Source organism: Rana temporaria, chromosome 1, assembly GCF_905171775.1.
Source record: "Rana temporaria chromosome 1, aRanTem1.1, whole genome shotgun sequence".
Lineage (NCBI taxonomy): Eukaryota > Metazoa > Chordata > Amphibia > Anura > Ranidae > Rana > Rana temporaria.
In genome coordinates this window covers 136,607,986-136,628,961 of record NC_053489.1, presented here as the reverse complement: position 1 = coordinate 136,628,961, position 20,976 = coordinate 136,607,986, and the positions used below count along the sequence as shown (strand labels likewise).

At 39.7% G+C, this 20,976-nt stretch overlaps 1 protein-coding gene across 1 annotated transcript in view; it reads right to left on the bottom strand.

Moving 5' to 3' along the window:
- The window catches only part of MAN2A1 (mannosidase alpha class 2A member 1), a 206,212-nt gene that overhangs the window by 78,676 nt on the left and 106,560 nt on the right, over positions 1–20,976 (bottom strand). The window contains exons 5-8 of the mRNA XM_040343232.1: positions 17,017–17,144; positions 14,686–14,859; positions 9,340–9,526; positions 7,260–7,437 (exon numbers count right to left, since the gene is read on the bottom strand). Coding sequence (XP_040199166.1) covers positions 7,260–7,437; positions 9,340–9,526; positions 14,686–14,859; positions 17,017–17,144 — 667 coding nt within the window. The remainder of the gene's footprint in view (positions 1–7,259; positions 7,438–9,339; positions 9,527–14,685; positions 14,860–17,016; positions 17,145–20,976) is intronic.

Sequence of the window (20,976 nt, the reverse complement as noted above, 5' to 3'; positions counted from 1 at the left end):
GTTCAGTGCATTTATCCCAATATCATTCACATAGAAAACTATGTCAATGCAGTTCTGATGGCCCAAGACCAGTGGCAAAAACGTGAGAGAATAAAGTTCTCTCAAAGCAGACCAAAACAGACCACTGTGGATGGTACAATGAACTTTAATCATAGAAAAACACACAGCATAGTTGCAATGCTTTCAAAGTCTTCTCCAGGAGCTACCAAATGGCAGTATCTTCTGGATCATTCTCTGAAAGGGGACACATACAAGGGCTTGGCAAACTCCCACCGAATCCACTGCATGGCTGCAGAGCCACTTCTACCAGAATACCTTAACCACTTAACGACTCGCCCATAGATAAAATACATCTACAGGGTGGTTCGTTAACTTTGGGACGACGTCTATTGATGTTCTCCCAGAATCGTACTCCCGCGCGCCCCATGGGGCGTGCACACGGGAGAGTCCATGACCGCCGGGTCCCGAGGACCCGGCGCATCACGGATCGCGGTAAATTGCCACTGATAGCGGCCATTTACCACGTGATCGCTCCGTCCAATGACAGAGCGATCACTTGTAAACAAACCGGCGTCATTTGATGACGCCGGTTACTCCCTCCCCTCTCTGTACCGATCGATACAGTATGAGAGGAGAGAGCGGATGGCAGCTGTGGGCTGGATCTGTGACAATTGCAGTCACAGATCCAGCCATCCCGGCCAATACTCTGCAATACCCCCGGCCAATACTCTGCAATACCCCTGGACTCTGCAATACCCCCAGCCAATACTCTGGAAAAAAATGCGTTTTAACCACTTCCCACCCGTCATATGACATCCTTGACTTTGTGCAGGGATATCTGAATGATGCCTGCAGCTACAGGCATCATTCAGGAATCGCCTTTTTCAGACGGCGATTCTCTACACCATAAGAATGATCATGGCGGCTGTTCCGCCTCTTGATCGTTCTTATGGGAGGCGAAAGGGGCGTCCCCCCCTCCTATTGCCCTCCGGTGCTTCTTCCGACTCACTGTTCCGATCAAAGCCGTTTTTTTTTTTTTTATATTTCAGGCTTCCCAGCCTAGAGGTGAGATGTGGGGTCTAATTGACCCATGTCTCACTGTACAGAGGACCTGTCATGCCATATTCCTATTACAAGGGATGTTTACATTCCTTGTAATAAGAATAAAGGTGATCAAAACATTTATTTTTGGGGAAAAACGTGTCAAACTAAAATAAAGTAAAATGAACAATAAAAAAATATATATATATTTTAAAGCGCCCCTGTTCCTGTGTGCTCGCATGCAGAAGCGAACGCACACTTGAGTCCCGCCCACATATGAAAATGGTGTTCAAACCACACATGAGGTATCGCTGAGAATGTTAGTGCAATAATTTTGGCCCTAGACCTCCTCTCCAACTAAAAAGATGTAACCAGTAAAAATATTTAAAGCGTCACCTATGGAGATTTTTAAGTAGCGAAGTTTGGCGCTATTCCACAAGCGTGTGCAACTTTGAAGGGTGACATTGGGCTAACGTTAATGATTTTTTTAAAAGCACAAAACAGTTTCATTTCCAAAAAAAAAACGCGTTAGAAAAATTGCAAAGTTGCAACGACCGTCATTGTATTCTCTGGGTCTTTGCTAAAAAAATATATATGTTTTGGGGTTCTGTGTAATTTTCTAGCAAATAAATGATTATTTTTACATGTAGGAGAGAAATGTCAGAATTGGCCTGGGTGCTTTAGAACGCCTGATGGTGCTCCCTGCTTGTGGGGCCTCTGTATGTGGCCACGCTGTGTAAAAGTCTCACACATGTGGTATCGCCATACTCGGGAGGAATAGAAAAATGTGGTTTGGGGTATAATTTGTGGTATGCATATGCTGTGTGCGAGAAATAACCTGCTAATATGACAATTTTGTGGGGAAAAAATAAAAATCTTGATTTTGCAAAGAATTGTGGGGAAAAAATGACAACTTCAAAAAACTCACCATGCCTCTTTCTAAATACATTTGATTGTCTTCTTTCCAAAAAGGGGTCATTTGGGGGGTATTTGTACTTTTCTGGCAAGTTGGGGTCTCAAGAAATGAGATCGGTCGTCAGTACATCAGGTGCGATCAATTTTCAGATATTGGCACCATAGCTTGTGGACTCTAACTTTCACAAAGACCAAATAATATCCACCAATTTGTACTTATTTTTACCAAAGATATGTAGCAGTATAAATTTTGGCCAAAATTTATGAAGAAAAATTACAAATTTGCAAAATGTTATAACAGAAACGAAGAATTTTTTACAGAATTTTACGTCTTTTTTCTTTTATAGTGCAAAAAATAAAAAAAACCAACAGTGATTAAATACCACCAAAAGAAAGCTCCATTTGTGGGAAAAAATGACAAAAATGTAATTTGGGTACAGTGTTGTATGATTGAGTAATTGTCATTCAAAATGTGAGAGCACCGAAAGCTGAAAATTGGTCTGGTTATTAAGGGGGTTTAAGTGCCCAGTGGTCAAGTGGTTAAAGGGGACCTCTAACCTCTTATTTGTGACATCTTTAAAAAAAAAAAAAATTCATCAACAGGGACCGCCTGGGTCTTATTCAAGTATGAAATGGCCTTGTCCACAGCCAGAGAAACACATTTCCTGTAGAAAGTAAGGTAGATGGGTGTACCTAGGTTCTACTGGTTTCCGCCAGTTATGTGCTGATGGCACTGCTGCATGTTTCCTTGGCCGACCACTATCTACAGACCTCAACATTGCCCAATCAAATGGTGTCCTCAATTCAGAGAAATACAGATACTTCCATCATGCTATACCATCAGGGAGGCGTGTCACTGGCCCAAAATGTATTCTGCAGCAGGACAACCCCAAAACATACAGCCAATATCATTAGGAACTATCTGCAGTAAAGAACAAGGAGTTCTAGAAATTATGGTTGGGGCCCCCCACAGAGCCCTGATCGCAACATCAAGACTGTCTGGGATTACATAAAGAGACAGAAGAATTTGAGGCAGCCTACAACCACAGAAGATCTGTGGTTAGCGATCTAAGGTGTTTGGAACCATCTGCCAAGTTCCTTCAAAAACTATGTGCACAAGCACTGTGTACCCAGAAGAATTAATGCTAGTTTGAAGCAAAAGGATAGTCAGATTAAATATTGGATTTACATTTTGTAACCATAAACAATTAAAATATTTTTTTTTGAATCCCACCGTCAAAGACTACACTTTTTACTCCCCTCCTCACGATAGATATTCAAGAATTGACTATTTTTTCTTGTCTCAGAATGATCTTGAGGACCTTATTGACACATCAATTGAACCAATGTTTTTCTCGGACCATCATCCTATTACTTTTTCTATAATTTTTCGTTCCAGGCCTGTTAATAATAGAATCTGGAGACTTGATAATTCCTTACTTAATAACCCAGACAACATTAACACACTCAATTCAAGGATTGCCCTTTATTTTGCAGAAAATGACACTGAGGACGTTCACCCTTCATTGATTTGGTCTGCTCATAAATGTGTAGTTAGGGGTGAATTAATTTCTATTTCAGCAAAAAGAAAGAAATTGAGACAAGCCAACATCAAATCTCTTACTGAACGAATCCATTTTCTGGAAAATAAACATAAGCAATCTTTAGCTTTAGATACTCTATCTGAATTATTGGAGACCAGGAAAACCCTTTTGAAAATATTGGATGAAAAAATAAAGCGCAACTTTGCTCTGTCTCAAAAACTGTTTTATGAGTTTGGCAACAAGTCTGGTAGACTTCTGGCTAGAACTCTTCAATCTAATAAGAAAATTAATAATAATAATAATAACATTTTTTCTATCACAGATCCTAATGGAAAAACATTGTTTACATCTTCTGAAATTGCCAATCAGTTTAAACAATTCTATACCAAATTGTTTAACTTACCCATACCTGATTGATAGGGGAAGTATGATTTCTGAATTCTTACATTCCTATAGCCCAAACCCTATTACTGCTGATGAGGCTGATGAATTAGACAGACCCATTGGAAAAGAGGAAGCTGTCACTGCTCTCAAACAACTTAAGACAGGTAAATGCCCTGGCCCGGATGGCCTCTCTGTATCGTATTATAAAACTTTCTCAGACTCTATTATCCCTCATTTTTTAAAAACATTTAATAATATTCCCTCTTCGTCCCCTTTTGTCAAGGATATTCTGGAAGCACATATTACCATGATCCCTAAACCGAACAAAGATACATCCCTGGTTTCTAATTATAGGCCAATTTCGCTTTTAAATATAGATATTAAGCTCTATGCTAAAATTATTGCCAATCGCCTCCTCCCCTTACTACCTAAGATTATCTCTCTTGACCAAGTAGGCTTCATCCCCGGTAGGGAAGCGAGGGATAACACTATTAAAGCCATAAATATACAAAATTGGCTCACAAAGTCTAAAATTCCTGGATTCCTTCTCTCTCTTGACGCGGAGAAGGCTTTCGACAGAATAGCTTGGGACTATATGAGTGAAGCTTTAAAAGCACTAGGATTTCGAGAACGTATAATCCATTTTATTCTTCTGCTTTATTCTTCTCCCACAGCTAAGATTAAAGTGAATGGTTGCTTGTCTGAAGCCTTCTCTGTGTCCAATGGGACGCGTCAGGGATGCCCTTTGTCCCCAATTATTTTTGTCATACTCCTAGAGCCCATGCTCAATAGGCTTAGGAACAACCGGGACATAGTGGATGTTGAGATCAAGAAGAAGACCTATAAACTAGCTGCATTTGCAGATGATGTCCTTTTTCTCTCAAACCCTTTAATAACTATACCCAATTTGTTGAAAGATTTCTCCCTCTTCAATTCGCTTTCTAATCTAAAAATTAACTTTACTAAATCCACGGCTCTGAACATTTCCTTACCTGATGCTACAGTCTCCTTATGCAAAACCAATTTTCCTTTTCACTGGGAAGAAGATTCATTGACTTATCTAGGAAAAAAATTGACTCCGAATTTAAAGGACCTTTATAGCAAAAATTTCTTACCTTTACTCAAGAATATTAAAAGTGATTTGTTATCTTGGGATAAAGGATTTTTTTCCTGGTTCGGAAGAGCGGACATCATTAAAATGAATATCCTTCCCAGAATTCTCTACCTACTACAGACTATACCCATTAAAATTCCTTCCTCGTTTTTTAAAGATTTTAAACGAATGTGTACAAAATTCATTTGGAATCTAAAACAGCCACGTATCAAATGGGACAAACTCATTATTCCCAAACTTCTGGGTGGTATAGGACTACCTGATGTGCAAAAGTATTACTGGGCTTGCCACTTGACTCGCATACTTGATTGGCATTTACATGCCCATACTAAAGCTTGGGTTGAATTGGAAGAAGTATCCTAATCGAATTGAAAAAGGTAACCTTCTCACACTCGATTCATTTCAACTTTCCAACCCGGGTGTTATTATACCACCTCCTGAATATGAAATGATAAAACGTTTTTTTAATAGAACTGGCTCGGATTCCTTATGGCATAGACGCAAAACTCCTTTTGAGATCTTATGTCTCAAAAATTCACCTCAGAAACATTTAATATCCACAACTTATGCCTCTTTTTTCACAGATTACAACCTCAAGGGGGACATAGTGAATCTCAAATGGGAAAACGATCTTAATATCTCCCTCTCCCATGATGAATGGGAACATGTCTTTCAGCATATCCAAAAGGGCTCTTTAAATGTATTGACCCAAGAGAATAACTATAAATTGTACTCTAGATGGTATAGGACTCCTATCATCATTCACAAATATAATGCAAACATTTCGCCTTTATGTTGGCGATGTAACTCTGCTCAAGGTACAATCTTACACATATGGTGGGAATGTGTTCTGATAAAGCCCTTCTGGAAAGATATCCATCACTTAATTTCTCGCATTACAACATTCACTCCTGATTTCACTGCTGCCCAATATCTACTACACCATTCCTCATTCCCTTATTACACTTATAAAAAATAATTAATGCTTCACCTTATCAATGCTGCTAAGCTTTGTATACCTATTAGATGGACACAATCTTCACCTCCTACCATCTCAGACTGGTTTAAGAAAATTGAACACATTGCCGAAATGGAAGAATTAATTTTTCAATCTAGGGATTCACCAAAATCCTTCTATGACAAGTGGGCTTGTTGGTTAAACTTTAAAAATTCCACTGAGTTTCATTCGTTCAACAATGCATCAGCGTGAAATTTTTATATTTCATTCTCTCCTAACACTCCTTCTTATATGATCTTGATGAGGTTATTATCCGTTGTTATATGTATGCATTCCCTCTCTTTTTCCTCTTTCCCTTCCCTTTCCTTTTCCACCCCTTCCCCTTCCCCTCTTCCTCTTTTTGTTTTTGTCCTTTATTGGACATGACCTGTACCTATGCAACATTTGAATTCTCCCTTTGTGGAGCATTTTGTGTAGTCTACTTATTATATGATTTATATAATTTATGTATACTTACTGTTATATATTTATTTCTTAAAACTTCAATAAAATATTTGAAACAGAAAATATTTTTTTTTTAAAAGCATTCTTGCGTTACATTTCTTCACACTTCATCCATTAGCAAGGATACTAGCTAAAAACTTAAAGCGGGGGTTCACCCCAAATTTTTTTTTAACATTGTCATTCCGACAACTCAGCTGAATGTAATCGGCTGTTTTTTTTTCATTGCCGTACATACGGTATTTTCTGCGGGACTGGGCGTTCCTAATTGATTGACATCCTTCCGACCGGCGCATACAGCGCGTCACAAGTTGCCGAAAGAAGCCGGACTGCGAGTCGGCTCTATACGGCGCCTGCGCACCAACGTTAGGCTTCTTTCGGGAACTCGTGACGCGCTGTATGCGCCGGTCGGAAGGATGTCAATCAATTAGGAACGCCCAGTGCCGCAGATTACATACCCGGAAGCGGCAGTGAAAACATGGTATGTACGGCAATGAAATAAAAAAAAAAAACAGCCGATTGTCATTCTGACAACTCGGCTGAATGTAATGTTAAAAAAAAAAATTTGGGTGAACCCCCGCTTTAACTGAGCTGGAAGAGATTATACTTGGAAATGCCTTTTTTTGCAACAGAACATTCACCTGAATAGTCATGCATTTAGACAGATTACTAAAAGTCCTGCGTTTACTCGAGCAGAAAAAAAAAAAAAAAATCTCAACCAATTTCTAATCAAAGAATAAACACGTTGTGGACTGTTAAAAAAACAAAAAAAAACAACCTGTAAATATTTTACATAACCTACCTTAACATGGAGTTCAGGGTGAGAGTTCATGTAATCAAACAGTTTTTGATAGTTCTGGTATTGCTGATCCCACTCTGAACTATCACTGTAGCGAAAATCATCACCCAATGGGACCAAAAGTACATTTGTGCGGAAGAGCTTTGACTTTTTTCTGTACTGATCTAAAATCATCCATGCTCTGCAATGAGATTCAGGAAGAAAAATATAAAAAAAAAAAAAAAAAGTGTAGGATTTAAGAAATGGTTTACCAGGTAAAATAAAAATTGACATATTTACAGTTTAAAAAGCAAATAATAAAACACACACACACAAAGTCCAAATGTTTTTCTACTGAAATATGATCGCATCACAAATAAGAGAATGCAACTAGCAAAGCCTCGAAGGACCCCTTCCTCAGGAATGTTATACATACCTGACTTCAAAACGTTGCACGCTTGTTTAAGATGCAATCATACTTTATTGAAAAAAACATTTGGACTTATCTTAAAGATCCGTGGTGTGCTGCCAAATATCTACATGGTGTCATGCATTATCCAGTCTCTAGCTGGTGGTTGCTGCAGCACTTAGTATCCTAGAGCCTCTTCCAGGAACGTGTGTGGTGGGAATAACCAGAGCTGGAAATATGTACCCGATTAGGACTTGGGAGTGGGACTCGTCAGATACACACCGATCATACATAACATAATGACCACTCATCAAAGTCATCCTTTTGCTGTCAAAACATTCCTGACCCGTGGATGCACAGATGTCACTAGACCTCTGAAGGTATGCTGTGGTATCTGGTACCAAGCCGTCAGTAGCAGATCCTTTCATTTTTGTAAGTTACAAGGTGGGGCCTCCTATGGAGCATCTGTGGGGCATACTCAAACGAAAGGCAGGGAGGAGCGCAAGGTCTCTAACATCCACCAGTTCTGTGATGTCGTCATGGAGCTGTACACTCACTTTACATTGTAGCAAAGTGTAATTTCTTCAGTGTTGGCACATGAAAAGATAAACTCGATTTGATATGCGAGTACTTTGGATTACGAGCATACCCCTGGAATGGATTATGCTTGTAATCAGAGGTTCAACTGTATATCTATCTATACACACACACACACACACATTTCTCTCTATCTATCTATACACACACGCGCATGCATACATACACACAGAGAGATCGAGATCTAAACATAAATCAAGATCTAACATAAGAACATACATAAAACAACCTTAGAATTTTAGGCCTCGGTCAGACGACTGTTCCGATCACACGCGATTGACACCATCTGAACCAAATAGTTTATCTTGGAATCATCAGACCACAGGACATGGTTCCAGTTATCCATGTTCTTAGTCTGCTTGTCTTCAGCAAGCTGTCAGTTTTTCAGGTGGACACGATCAGACAGTCAATTCAACTCAATGGACCAGCGGGAGTAAAACAGACGTGTGTTAGTTTACACCTGCTTACCTCCGATCTGGTCCACTGAAAACAAACACAAGGTGACCCCCGCCTCTATCTAGGTGGATCGATTAAGGGGTAGTAGGGTATAAACAGAAAGCGAAGTCTGTTTATACCCGCGTATCTGCTCTGCATAAACCTGTCATCCATTCACTCCGCTCTGATCAGCAGGGGATGCAAGAGAGATTGATTATATATATATATATATATATATATATATATATATATATATATATATATATATATATATATATATATATATATATATATATATATATATATATATTACACACACACACACACACTTTAGCATTATTGGTCCTATAAGTAGGCAGCCTGAAAGCTCCAAAAACAGATGGCACACAAAAGTTCTGTTGGCCGAACATTACACATTTTTCCCTAATGGTTTACTAGGTGAACTCAAAAGAGAAAATACTTTGTGCAACCAACATGAAAAAAAATAAAAAAGAATTGCCGCAGCTGAATTTGACAATTTATTTTTTAGTTAAAGGAAAATTATCAAAGTAGTACCTTGTCCCATCTTCCCAAGTGCAATGTATAACAAAGTCAACGACTCTTGGCGCACAGCCACTTTACACCACAGATAGCAAGGAGAAAAAAGTTAGAAGAAGGCAATACCTGTGTTCTACGTTGCCATCATTAATGGGTTCTGGGGGCACTCTCCATGGGCAATTTACCCTACCACCAGGCAGACGTTTGAAATCAAACTGACAGCAGATTTTTGGGTCAGGGCCACATGTATGAGGAATGTCATAGCTGTAGAAAGGCATCATATGGCACAAAATGTCGGTGCTACTCCCCAAATCTATAATTAAAACAAATTGATCACTAATGGAGCTGCTACAATGAATGTGGTAGAGCATGGAGAACCCTAAAATGACAAAATGTCTAAAACAGGAAGAAAAACAAAGCAACAGTAAAGCTTCACTCAATAAGCCAACAATATTGGTTATATGTGGGTGCAAAGGCTTATAGCTTGGTATTATGCATAATAAATTATTGTAAACAATGGTGCAGCTATACACATAGCAGTTCATTTTTAAATATTCAGCATTTTATAATGAATGTGGACTTGATTGTTCATATGCAAGGGGGACAGTGTGACAAGAAGGGGCAGTAGGGCAGTATAACGGGGATATCGTGACAAGAGGGAGGCAGTGCGAGAGGAAAAGGGTACCTGGGACACATGACAGGAGGGAAACAGTGTGATAAGAGCAGAGTAACAAGGAAGAACTGTGAAAGGAGGAGGGCCATCTAAAAAGAGGGGGGCAGTATGATGGGGTAGTGTGACGGGGTAGTGTGACAGGAGGGGGTAAATATGACCGAAGGGGGCAGAATGACGGAGGTGCAGTAAGACAGGGGACAGTGTGACAGGTGGGGATCAATATGAATTGGGCAGTATGATAAAAGAGGAGCAGTGTGGCAGGTGAGAAGGGCAGTGTGATAAGTGGGGGGGGGGGGGGGGGGGAGAAGAAAAGAACGGCTGCACACCAAAGGAACGTTCCACGTGTTTATTCGAAAATAGCAAAAAACAGCCAATAAGAGAGTGAACGAACCCAGGAGGTGACCAGTTTCACACCGACCTCAGTGCTTCTTCAAACCAGGTTTGAGGTCAGTGTAAAACACGTCACCTCCTGGGTTCAGGCACTCTGTCTTGTTGGCTGTCATTTGCTATTTTGGCATAAACATATTGGAACGTTCCTTTGGTGTGCAGCTGTTCTTTTCTTATTGATCGTGGCAAGCCGTGGCTTGCACCCAGCACATCCGGATTGCAGCGATTGCTCACCTGGAGCGGCGTTTCCTTCCATGAACTGATAAGAGGGGGGCAGTGTGACAGGTGGGGGGCGGGGCAGTGTGAAAATTGCCTTGCAGGGGATATGGACACACAGCTCAGCAACTTGCCAAGGAAGCAACAGGAGCAAGCAGGCATATAGCTCCAGCAGGGGACTGCCAAAAGAGAAAGCATGGGACCGTTCTGTGCAATATCATTGCACAGAGCAGGCAAGTATAACATCTTTATTTAAAAAAAGTAACCTTTATCATCACTTTAACCACTTGCCGACCGTTGCATGCCAATATACATCGCCACAATGGCAGCGGTGGGCAAATGGGCGTACGCAGCACGCTCACCGTCTTCTCCCTGACAGTGGGCCCTGCGAACTCCATGTTCCGTCTGCGGCCCACGATCGTGACAGAGAGGCAGAACGGGGAGAGGCCTATTAAACAAGGTATTTCCCTCTTCTGCCTAGTGACATGACAGGTATCTACTGTTCCCTGTCATCAGGAGCAGTGATCTCTGTCATGTCAGTGGTAGCCCATCCACCCACAGTTAGAATCACTCCCTAGGACACACTTAAAGTGGAGTTTCCATTCCAAATAAATTTTTTCATTATTGTGCTCATTAGACCTAAAAAAGTAAAAAAAAAAAAAAAAGTATATATTTTTTTTTACTCATCTGGAAATGCCTGTTGCTATGCGGTCCCTCAATCTGCCTTTGAAATCACCTAGGATTCTGACATCTCCCTCTAATGCTCCTGGGAAATGTGTGTCATCATTTCCCACGAAGCAGTGCGCTGTCCAATTATCACTCCCCATCCAAGACTTCCAGGAAGTAAGTGCTTGTAGGCTTCACAATGCCCACAAGCAAAATGACAACGGTGTAGATATAGTTTTATAAACTATCTTTTTAAAATATCTATGCGGATCGGCGGCGGATTGTAAAATAGTAAGTGACTGGATTTATATTATAAAAACGCAGGATGAAAGTACATACATTTAAAAAATGCTAATTGTGGTTGGAACTTTTTGGGGGATATTTATTATAGCAAAAAGTCGAACCTACCGCTTTTTTTCCAAATTTTCGCTCTTTTTTGATTATAGCACAACAAATAAAAACTAAAGACTTAAAATTTTGTTTGGGTGTAACGTGGCACGACCGTGCAATTGTCAGTAAAAGCGACGCAGTGCCGTATCACAAAAAGTGCTATGGTCAGGAAGGGGATACATTTTTCCAGGGCTGAAATGGTTAAGCAGCATACTAGAGAAGAGTGGTTGGAAAGTGTAAGTACACTGCAAAATGAGCACTCTGGGAGTCAAATTTTTTAAATTGGAACACAAGCCACTGTACAAATCCTTAGAGCTGCATGCATCAACCCCGGTACCGCTTTTGAGCAGGCGGTCGGCTCTTTAGGGATAATAACAGATGCGGTTAAAAGCCGATCGGTTGTTATCCGAAGGAGCGCGGGGCGCCCCCTGCCACTGTTTTTGGTGCCTCCAGTCCAACCGGGAGACCCGATGCACGATCCGGCACTTCCGCCGGCTAGAGAGGGGCTGAATCAAAGCCAGAAAAGGCTTGATTCCAGTCTCCTATGTGTAAACACGGAAGAGACGTCACAACAAATTAAAAACAAAAAAAAAACTACAGAATTCAGAATTGCCATTTTTGGCGATCTGAATACTTTGAAGTGCAAAAAAGGAGGGATTGACCCCCAATCCCTCCAGAAAGAGTACCTGTCACCACCTATTACTGTCACAAGGGATGTTTACATTCATTGTGACAGCAATAAAGTGATCAACATTTTTTTATTTTTTATTTGTACAGCGACAATGCAAAAAAAAAAAATGTTTTAAAGTGCCCCTGTGAGTTTGCGCAAAGACAACGCATTTGTAAGTCGCGCCCACATATGTAAACGGAGTTCAAATAACACATGTGTGGTATCGCCGCAATCGTCAGAGCGAGAGCAATAATTCTAACATCAGATGTCCTCTGTAACTCTAACCTGGAAACCGCTAATTGATTTTAAAGCGTCGCCTACGGAAAACATTTTTAGGTACCGTAGTTTCACAAGTGTGTGCAATTTCAAAGCATGACATGTTGGGTATCTATTTACACGGCATAGCATCATCTTTCACAAAATACAAAAAAAATTGACTAACTTTAATGTTTAATTCATGAAAGTTTTTTTCCCAAAAAATTGCTGCACAAATACAGCGCATTATATATATATATATATATATATATATATATATATATATATATATATATATATATATATATATACATATACACATATATATACATATACACATATATATACATATACACATACACACATACACACACACAGTACAGGCCAAAAGTTTGCACACACCTTCTCATTCAAAGTTTTCTTTATTTTCATGACTATGAAAATTGTAGATTCACACTGAAGGCATCAAAACTATGATTTAACACATGTGGAATTATACATAACAAGAAAGTGTGAAACAACTGAAAATATATTTCATATTCTAGGTTCTTCAAAGTAGCCACCTTTTGCTTTGATTACTGCTTGGCACACTCTTGGCATTCTCTTGATGAGCTTCAAGAGGTAGTCACCTGGCGCAGCACCCCATCACTTTCCTTCTTGGTCAAATACCCCTTACACAGCCTGGAGGTGTGTTTGGGGTCATTGTCCTGTTGAAAAATAAATGATGGTCTAACTAAACGCAAACCTGATGGAATAGCATGCCGCTGCAAGATGCTGTGGTAGCCATGCTGGTTCAGTATGCCTACAATTTTGAATAAGTCCCCAACAGTGTCACCAGCAAAGCACCCCCACACCATCACACCTCCTCCTCCATGCTTTACGGTGGGAACCAGGCATGTAGAGTCCATCCGTTCAACCTTTTCTGTGTCGCACAAAGACACAGGGGTTGGAACCAAAGATCTCAAGTTTGGACTCATCAGACCAAAGCACAGATTTCCACTGGTCTAATGTCCATTCCTTGTGTTCTTTAGCCCAAACAAGTCTCTTCTGCTTGTTACCTTTCTTTAGCAGTGGTTTCCTAGCAGATATTCTACCATGAAGGCCTGATTCACACAGTCTCCTCTTACCAGTTCTAGAGATGTGTCTGCTGCAAAAGGTGGCTACTTTGAAGAACCTAGAATATGAAATATATTTTCAGTTGTTTCACACTTTTTTGTTATGTATGAATGAATGACTTGTATAGCGCAACGCATGCGAACTGAATCGCCTCTGGGCGCTTTTTCCAGCCAGTATCTGCTTGGCTGGTGCGGTCATTTTTACCCCGTAGGATCATGACACGCTAGGGACACACAGTCATACACACATGTATACATATATACTGGGCCAATTTGGACGAGGTCCAATTTACCTACCAGCATGTCTTTGGAGTGTGGGAGGAAACCGGAGTACCCGGAGGAAACCCACGCAGACACAGGGAGAACATGCAAACTCCAGGCAGATGGTGTCGTGGTTGGGATTCAAACCAGCGAACCTTTTGCTGCTAGGCGAAAGTGCTACTCACTGCACCACTGTGCTACCACTGTATAATTCCACATGTGTTAATTCATAGTTTTGATGCCTTCAGTGTGAATCTACAATTTTCATAGTCATGAAAATAAAGAAAACTCTTTGAATGAGAAGGTGTGTCCAAACTTTTGGTCTGTACTGTATATAAATAAAATATGTTTGGGGGTTCTAAGGAATTTTCTAGCAGAAATAAACGTATTTTAACTTGCAAGCAACAAATGTCAGAAATGGGCTTGTAAAAGGGATAATGTACAACTATATTTTGAATACATTTGTTTGGACTGGTTTTTCCACATTCTACAGAAATTAAAAGCACTGAAAACAGCAGGAATTTGGGGAAATGAATGTTCATGCTAGTTCAGTACCCAATCAATAAGAAATGTTATGGCAGCCCAGATTAGTGGTGACCTAGATAAGTAAGCAAGTGTAGAGGAAACTCTGTTTCTGACAAAAGCACCTGCATTATACCTTTTCAGGCCCAGCACTATATTGCACTCAGGCCTATAATATCCAAGTATATGAAAAAAAAAAAAGGGGGGGGGGGGGGGATCACTTAATATCTTACAACAGGTACAATGTTTTGACATTTAAAGGAATAACTGATACAATTACCAATGTAAACTAATGCTGGTCATAAGGACTTGCTTACCCCAGTTTTGTCTCCAAAAAAATTCTAAAGTTTTTTTTGATGAAAAATGTTTCTTGATCGAATAATGGATCCGCTGGATAAGCATGTTCGACAGCCCTGAGCGTTTTAGAAGGTAAGCCATAGTTGGAGAATGTCCAAATGGATCCACTGCCCAACCTGATTTTGGCTTGACACCTGTTCAAACAAAAGACAATTAACATAACAGTTATCCAAACCAGTGTTTCAACTCCAGTCTTCAGGGCGCCCAACGGGACATGTTTTCAGGATCTCCCTCAGATGAAATGACTGTGGTAATTACTAACGCAGTGAAACTGATCAAATCACCTGTGAAAAATAATGGAGAGGCTGAAAACATGACCTGTTGTGGTGCCTTGAGGACTGGAGTTGTGAAACACTGATCCAAAATATAAGACTTTCAAAAATAGTTTCTCCATTTGATAAAAAGGGCAGTGAAAGTAAGAAGGAACAACATTTAAAATGTAATCTATTGTGTTGCTATTCCAGAACAGCTAAGGCCCCTTTCACACAGGGCGGATCATTACTCAGCTGGGATCGCTCCGTTAATCCCTGCTAAGCCGGCGGATGACAGGGCGGTCCCCACACATTGTGCAGGGACCGCCCTGTCTTTTCTCCGCTCTTCCCTAAGGGGGGATCGGATGAACACGGACCGCATGTCCGCGTTCATCCGATCCACAGACGGAAGGAAAAATAGTATTTTGCGCGTTATTTAATGTCTAGCGTTTTTACAGCTCTATTGCTGGAGCCACAGAACGCCTCAAAAACGCCTATGCCATTTGCAGCTTAAAAACGCCTATGTGGGCATGATGCCATAGAACATGGACAGGCGTTTTTAAGCTGTAAAAAACGCTCAGAAAAGTGGCTGTAAAAACTCCAGTGGAAATGAAGCCTAATAATCTCAATGCAAATAAACAAAGTTGGAGGATGAAAGGGATTCAATTGGATGTGATCCATAAATATCACTTGCTTTCTCCTACACCTTATTTAACACAAGAGGCTTACCGCAAAGCTATGTCCCCCTGAATCAGAGAAGTTATAAAGCACTTAGGTTGATGTAGCCATCCAGCAAAACAGATGAACCCAAGAACTTGCAGCCTCTCCTCACTATACCATGTGATCTCACAATTCACATGTTTTGTCACAACTGACCTAATAGGGGACGCCCACACAACACTAATTATAACATATTGGGACCGGGCATTGGAAAGCAAGGAAGTGACAAACAAGGACATGGAAAGCCAGATCATGTAACCAAGCCTCACGATCAACAAAAGTCACAAACTTTTGTTGATTGTGAGGCTTGGTTTCATGGCCTGGCTTTCCATGTCCTTGTTTGTCACTTCCTTACAACAATCCAAGTGCTTTATGACTTCCCTGATTCAGAGGATCGTGGCTTTGTTGTAAGCCTGTTGTGTCAAATAAGATACAGGAAGCAAGTAGTGTGGATCACATCCAATTACCCTTGCACTATTTTGCACTCAATTTTGGGACCTTTTCTCACTATTTTATGGTGAATTGAACAGAACTTGCATTGCTGATATACATATTTTGATTAGCTTTGCAACAGTTTTTTCTATGCTATATAACCAGTTATATCTAGTGGTGTGCCATCTGCTTTTCTTTTTGATTGAACCATAAGCACAACTTCATCTTTTTTTTTTTTTTTTTTTTTTCACACCATGAAGCATTGTAAAAAAGGTGCAACGCCTTTGCCAAAATTTCAAGAAATAAAAAAAAAAAAAAAACTGCTCTAATATTATTTCACCACTGTATAAGCCACCAAGCGAAAAAGTTCCAGGCCAGTTCTGACAGAGGGGAAGAGCGTTAAATTTTTCCTGTGGTATTGCTGACCCATAACATGTTTGCTTACACCTGCACACATTTTAGCACTTTGATAACTCTCCCTGTATGAGTGCACATGATCTTGTCTGAGAGTTGTGGAGGACTGTGCACATGCTTGGATGAGCTTGAATATTTGATGCATACTGAAAAATCTGTCTGACATTCACCATGACTTTTAAATGGAAGAAGGCATGTTCAAGAGTCTCTAGTATAGATTCCAAAATTATCACCATTCCCTGGTTATGTCCACCTGCAATTAACCAAACACAGGTATTGCCAACCTGAGACCTGATAAGAGCCGATTTTTTTTTTCTTCCAAACTACATATGAGTTTACAAAGCTGATCTAAAATGGGGTCATCTAAAAACTGTATGGATGGGCATCCCAAGCTTGTCTTGGATCAGGGAAGCCGCTTAGTTAAGCTGTTTAATGTATAAACTGTTAGCAAAAATTTATTAAAAATTACTTTACCAAGGTTATTCTCAAGCCATTGGTGTCCTTCAATTAACTGATCAATCAATGAAAAATAGTGGGAAGAAGCTTCATCTGGCATTACCCATCCACCCGTAACAATCTCAAACTGCTTCTGCTCGATTAACCTGTTAATCACATAAAAAGGTAAATATTAACACTGCATATAATGTATTAAAGACAAATTATTTAAGAAGTCGACTCTTTGCCTTTATTGTGAATTATCTAAAACATGATTACTAAAATCCCAAGTTACCAACTTCATTCCTGCACTCACAGGATTTACATCCTCATTATTCTTGCCATCCTCAAATCCTGAAATTAGATAACAGTGAACCAAGCAAATTTACCTGCCCTCTAATTATCCCACAGGGTAATCCTAAATATTATGAGTCAGACATACTGAGGAGAAAGATTACTATAGAACATTGACTGCTGCATCTCAGTACTGTTTTTTTCAGTGGGCCTTAAATAAGGATTGAATTTCTTGGACAAAAAAATAAAATTATGTTGGAGAATGTTCACATGGCAACACGTGCAAGGGTTATCCAACATCCAAAAAAGTAGGTGCTTTTTAAAAACAGTAAAATGGCATGCTTTTCCATTTCTTATCCAATAATGCAGTTATTTTGCAAGAAAGATCATCATTTATAAAAGGCAAGCCACTGTTGTTGCACAGCTAAATGCAGTAAAATGGAACCATTTCATATTGTCAAAAAAAAGTGAAATGATTTGCGCCATCAATTAAAGTGCATGTGAGTGCCTTAAACTCAAGCATGAATGTATTCTTCTAGGTATGACCAGTGGTCCTGACTGGACACCCAGTAGTTACATTTTTGTTTATTTCTAAAGAACCTTCTTGACCCCTAGTACAGTAGCTGTGTGTGCATAACCTCTGCCTCATGCAAAGTACACAAATAGAATTGGAGCACTTGCAAGAAGCTCCATTTTCAACAGGACCCAAAATAAATGTTAAAATATTTGATATTGGGAGCTTTTCGATACAATTTGGTTTGGAAGGGAGAGTTGATCTCAAATGTGAATCATAATCAGAGAATTTGTGTACTTTGTTAAAATACTTTAATGAAATGCATCAATGCTGTATACAGCCCAAAAGGAGGGTTGCTACGTTTTTCTTTCTTTTTTTTTTTTTTACAACAAGCTATAAAAAACAAAAACTAAAATAATTGGATTGCACAGGTCAGAAAAACATAACCGTAATCCATTTGTAGCAGGAAAGGTGTTGTTGGAAGGTGATGCCAGACTTCTACTGTCTTTGCAAGGGCAGCCGGTTTCTTGTGGTGTGATGCAAGATCTCCTGGCTTCATGTCCCTATTCAAGACATTCTACACTTGTAAACATTCTTCAAGAATTCTTCATGACAAAACTAAATATGTGGGAAAAAGGGTGTGCTAGCAATGATGGTACTGCTGTTGCTGACCATAGTGCCCATTGGTAGTAAAAATGTAAAGTTACTAAGCAGTTTACTATTGCAGACTGGGCAATAATCTTTTTAAAAAAAAGCGTTGGAAGCTTTCAGCTATGCAGGAACTGCCTTGTATTTATGTCAAATACTAGACAGGCTCTGATTGGCCAATGTTGATAGGACAAGGGGATGACATCACAATCTCCCATTTTAAAAGCATAGGGTATCCCTGATTTTCCCAGAAAGGGAGACAAGGTATTGTCAAAGCCAATAGTAAACAAGATAATTTTTTTTTTTTAAAGCTATATTATTCCATAGAAAAAGTATAAGAGAACTTTTTTAAAACCATGTATACAGTGCTGCCAAATTTGTCATACAATCAACAGAACCAAGGAAAGTGGTAGGATTGACACATTTCACCCAATATTGGGCTTCTTCAGGATCCATTGTGTCGACCTTGCTGCCTTTTGGGCCGTCTCTGCAACTTATCTGGCGTCTCATTTTTGGCTATACATATACCCGACACAACTTATGACCCGCATTTTCTGACTGGTGGTAATCCATCCAAGGCTTTTTACCTTGCTCCCCTTCTATCTTTAGCCAGATATATTCATCAATTATTTTTTTCTAATATCAGATTTTAGGGTAGAATTATTGCAAATGAGCTTTAGTATCAAACTTCTGCTAGGTTTGCCTTTCTGGGTTAATAGATTATGTGAACCTCAAGTGAATCCTGAAGAAGCCCAATGTTCAGCGAAACGCACCAAGCCCACCACATGTGTTGGTTCCGTCGATTGTATGACAAATTTGGCAGCACTGTATACATGTTTTCAGAATGCTCTTATTCTCTATGGAACAATACATTTTGCTTAAAAAAAAAATAAAAAATTCTATCTGGTTTACTATTGGCTGTGGCACTTCTGTGTCTCCCTTTCTGGGAAACTCCGTGATACACTATGCTTTTCAAATACGGACCTGAGGATTGTGTCACCCTGTTTGATTTGAACAAGCTCCCCCCACACTCAATTTTTGTACATCACAATCTCCACCTCGGCCTATCAAAGCATTGCCAGTATTCATCGACAAGAATACAAGGCAGTGCCTGAGCAGCGGAGGGATGGAAGTGAGTGACACTCGTAAAACTCCAGAAGCAGAGGGTAGTAGCTCCAACCCTTCCCAAAAGAAAGACAGCGTTTTCTTCAAAAAAGGTTGTACGACTCGACAATGAATTTCCAGAGTAAAATTCTAGACCAATTTCATTAGCTCTGCAATATTTTTTTTTTTTTTTTTAAATCAGAAAAGTTTAGCTGAAAAGTTTGTTTTAGCCTTGTTAAAAAATTAAATGCAAAACATCTCTACAGTACACCTTAATTAAATCCCACTAGCAATGTTACTGTTATGTTTTACACAAATTAGTGCTTACCACAGTTTTGGAAAATAATTAGGAAAAATAAATATTTGTTTTTACTAGGTCACACGGCTTTGCAAACCATTAACTTGTTTGGCAGTGCTAAACGTTCTCTATTAAATTTAGGGGCAGATGCACAAAATGAGTTTCTAAATAAATCCAGCAATGTATCAGTTGTTTCTGCTATGCAAGAAAATACTTTTACCCAGGATGTAGTTTTCACTGCCTGTGTCTAACCAAAAAATTGGCCAATGCAGTGTACCCTAGTGCCGAGACCTCATTGTGGGACCTGCATGCTTTTGGCGCACAGGCTCCTTGGTAAGATGATGCGGTAAGTACACAGCAGAATAAGTTCTTTAATATATTCTGCCAGCAAAGTGCAAAGAGGAATCTAGGATGTAGTCCAAAACCCAGTGGGTCCTGGCCATGAAAAGCACAATCAGCCATATAGGTCAAAGACGTTGTTTAAAATGATCAAAAAAAGGGGGAGGGAGAAACCAAAGGGTTTCAGAAAGAATTAGTGAGACAGGGATACGGATTAAGACTGCAATTTATGAAATCGGATAACATGATCTTGTTAGTGTGACTTTTGCAGGATTGCTTTTTGTCACCTACCTCTGTGACTGCATTGGATGAGTCATTAATGGCTATACCTCTGAGATTTTTTTTGGTTGTTTAAAATTATGCCTATACATGTTTCACTCTATTACATAATGCTAAAACCACCAAGGGCCCATTCACACCAATGCACTGCAGTAACGTAGAAATGTGGGGGAAACAGTTGCGATAGCTAGTAAATAAAAAAGAAAACAATATAGCAGCCAGCACACAAAGTCAAAAGCAAATGGGGGACGGAAAGTGCAGCGCTGCACTTTCCGTCCCTCACTGCAGCAACGTATATTGCGTACATTGGTACCCAATGTATGACAACATACTACTTTGCATTATTCTGATGCAACATTTACTGTGACACTATACTAAAGGGTAACTAGCAAATGGGTTCCCTTAACGCAACACATGTTAAATGCAACATAAGGGTGTGTTAAACACACTAAGGGAAATGCAAAAAGAGCATCCAAGACACTCTTTAGAATTCCAATGAGACTCCAAATGACAGTGCAGGTGA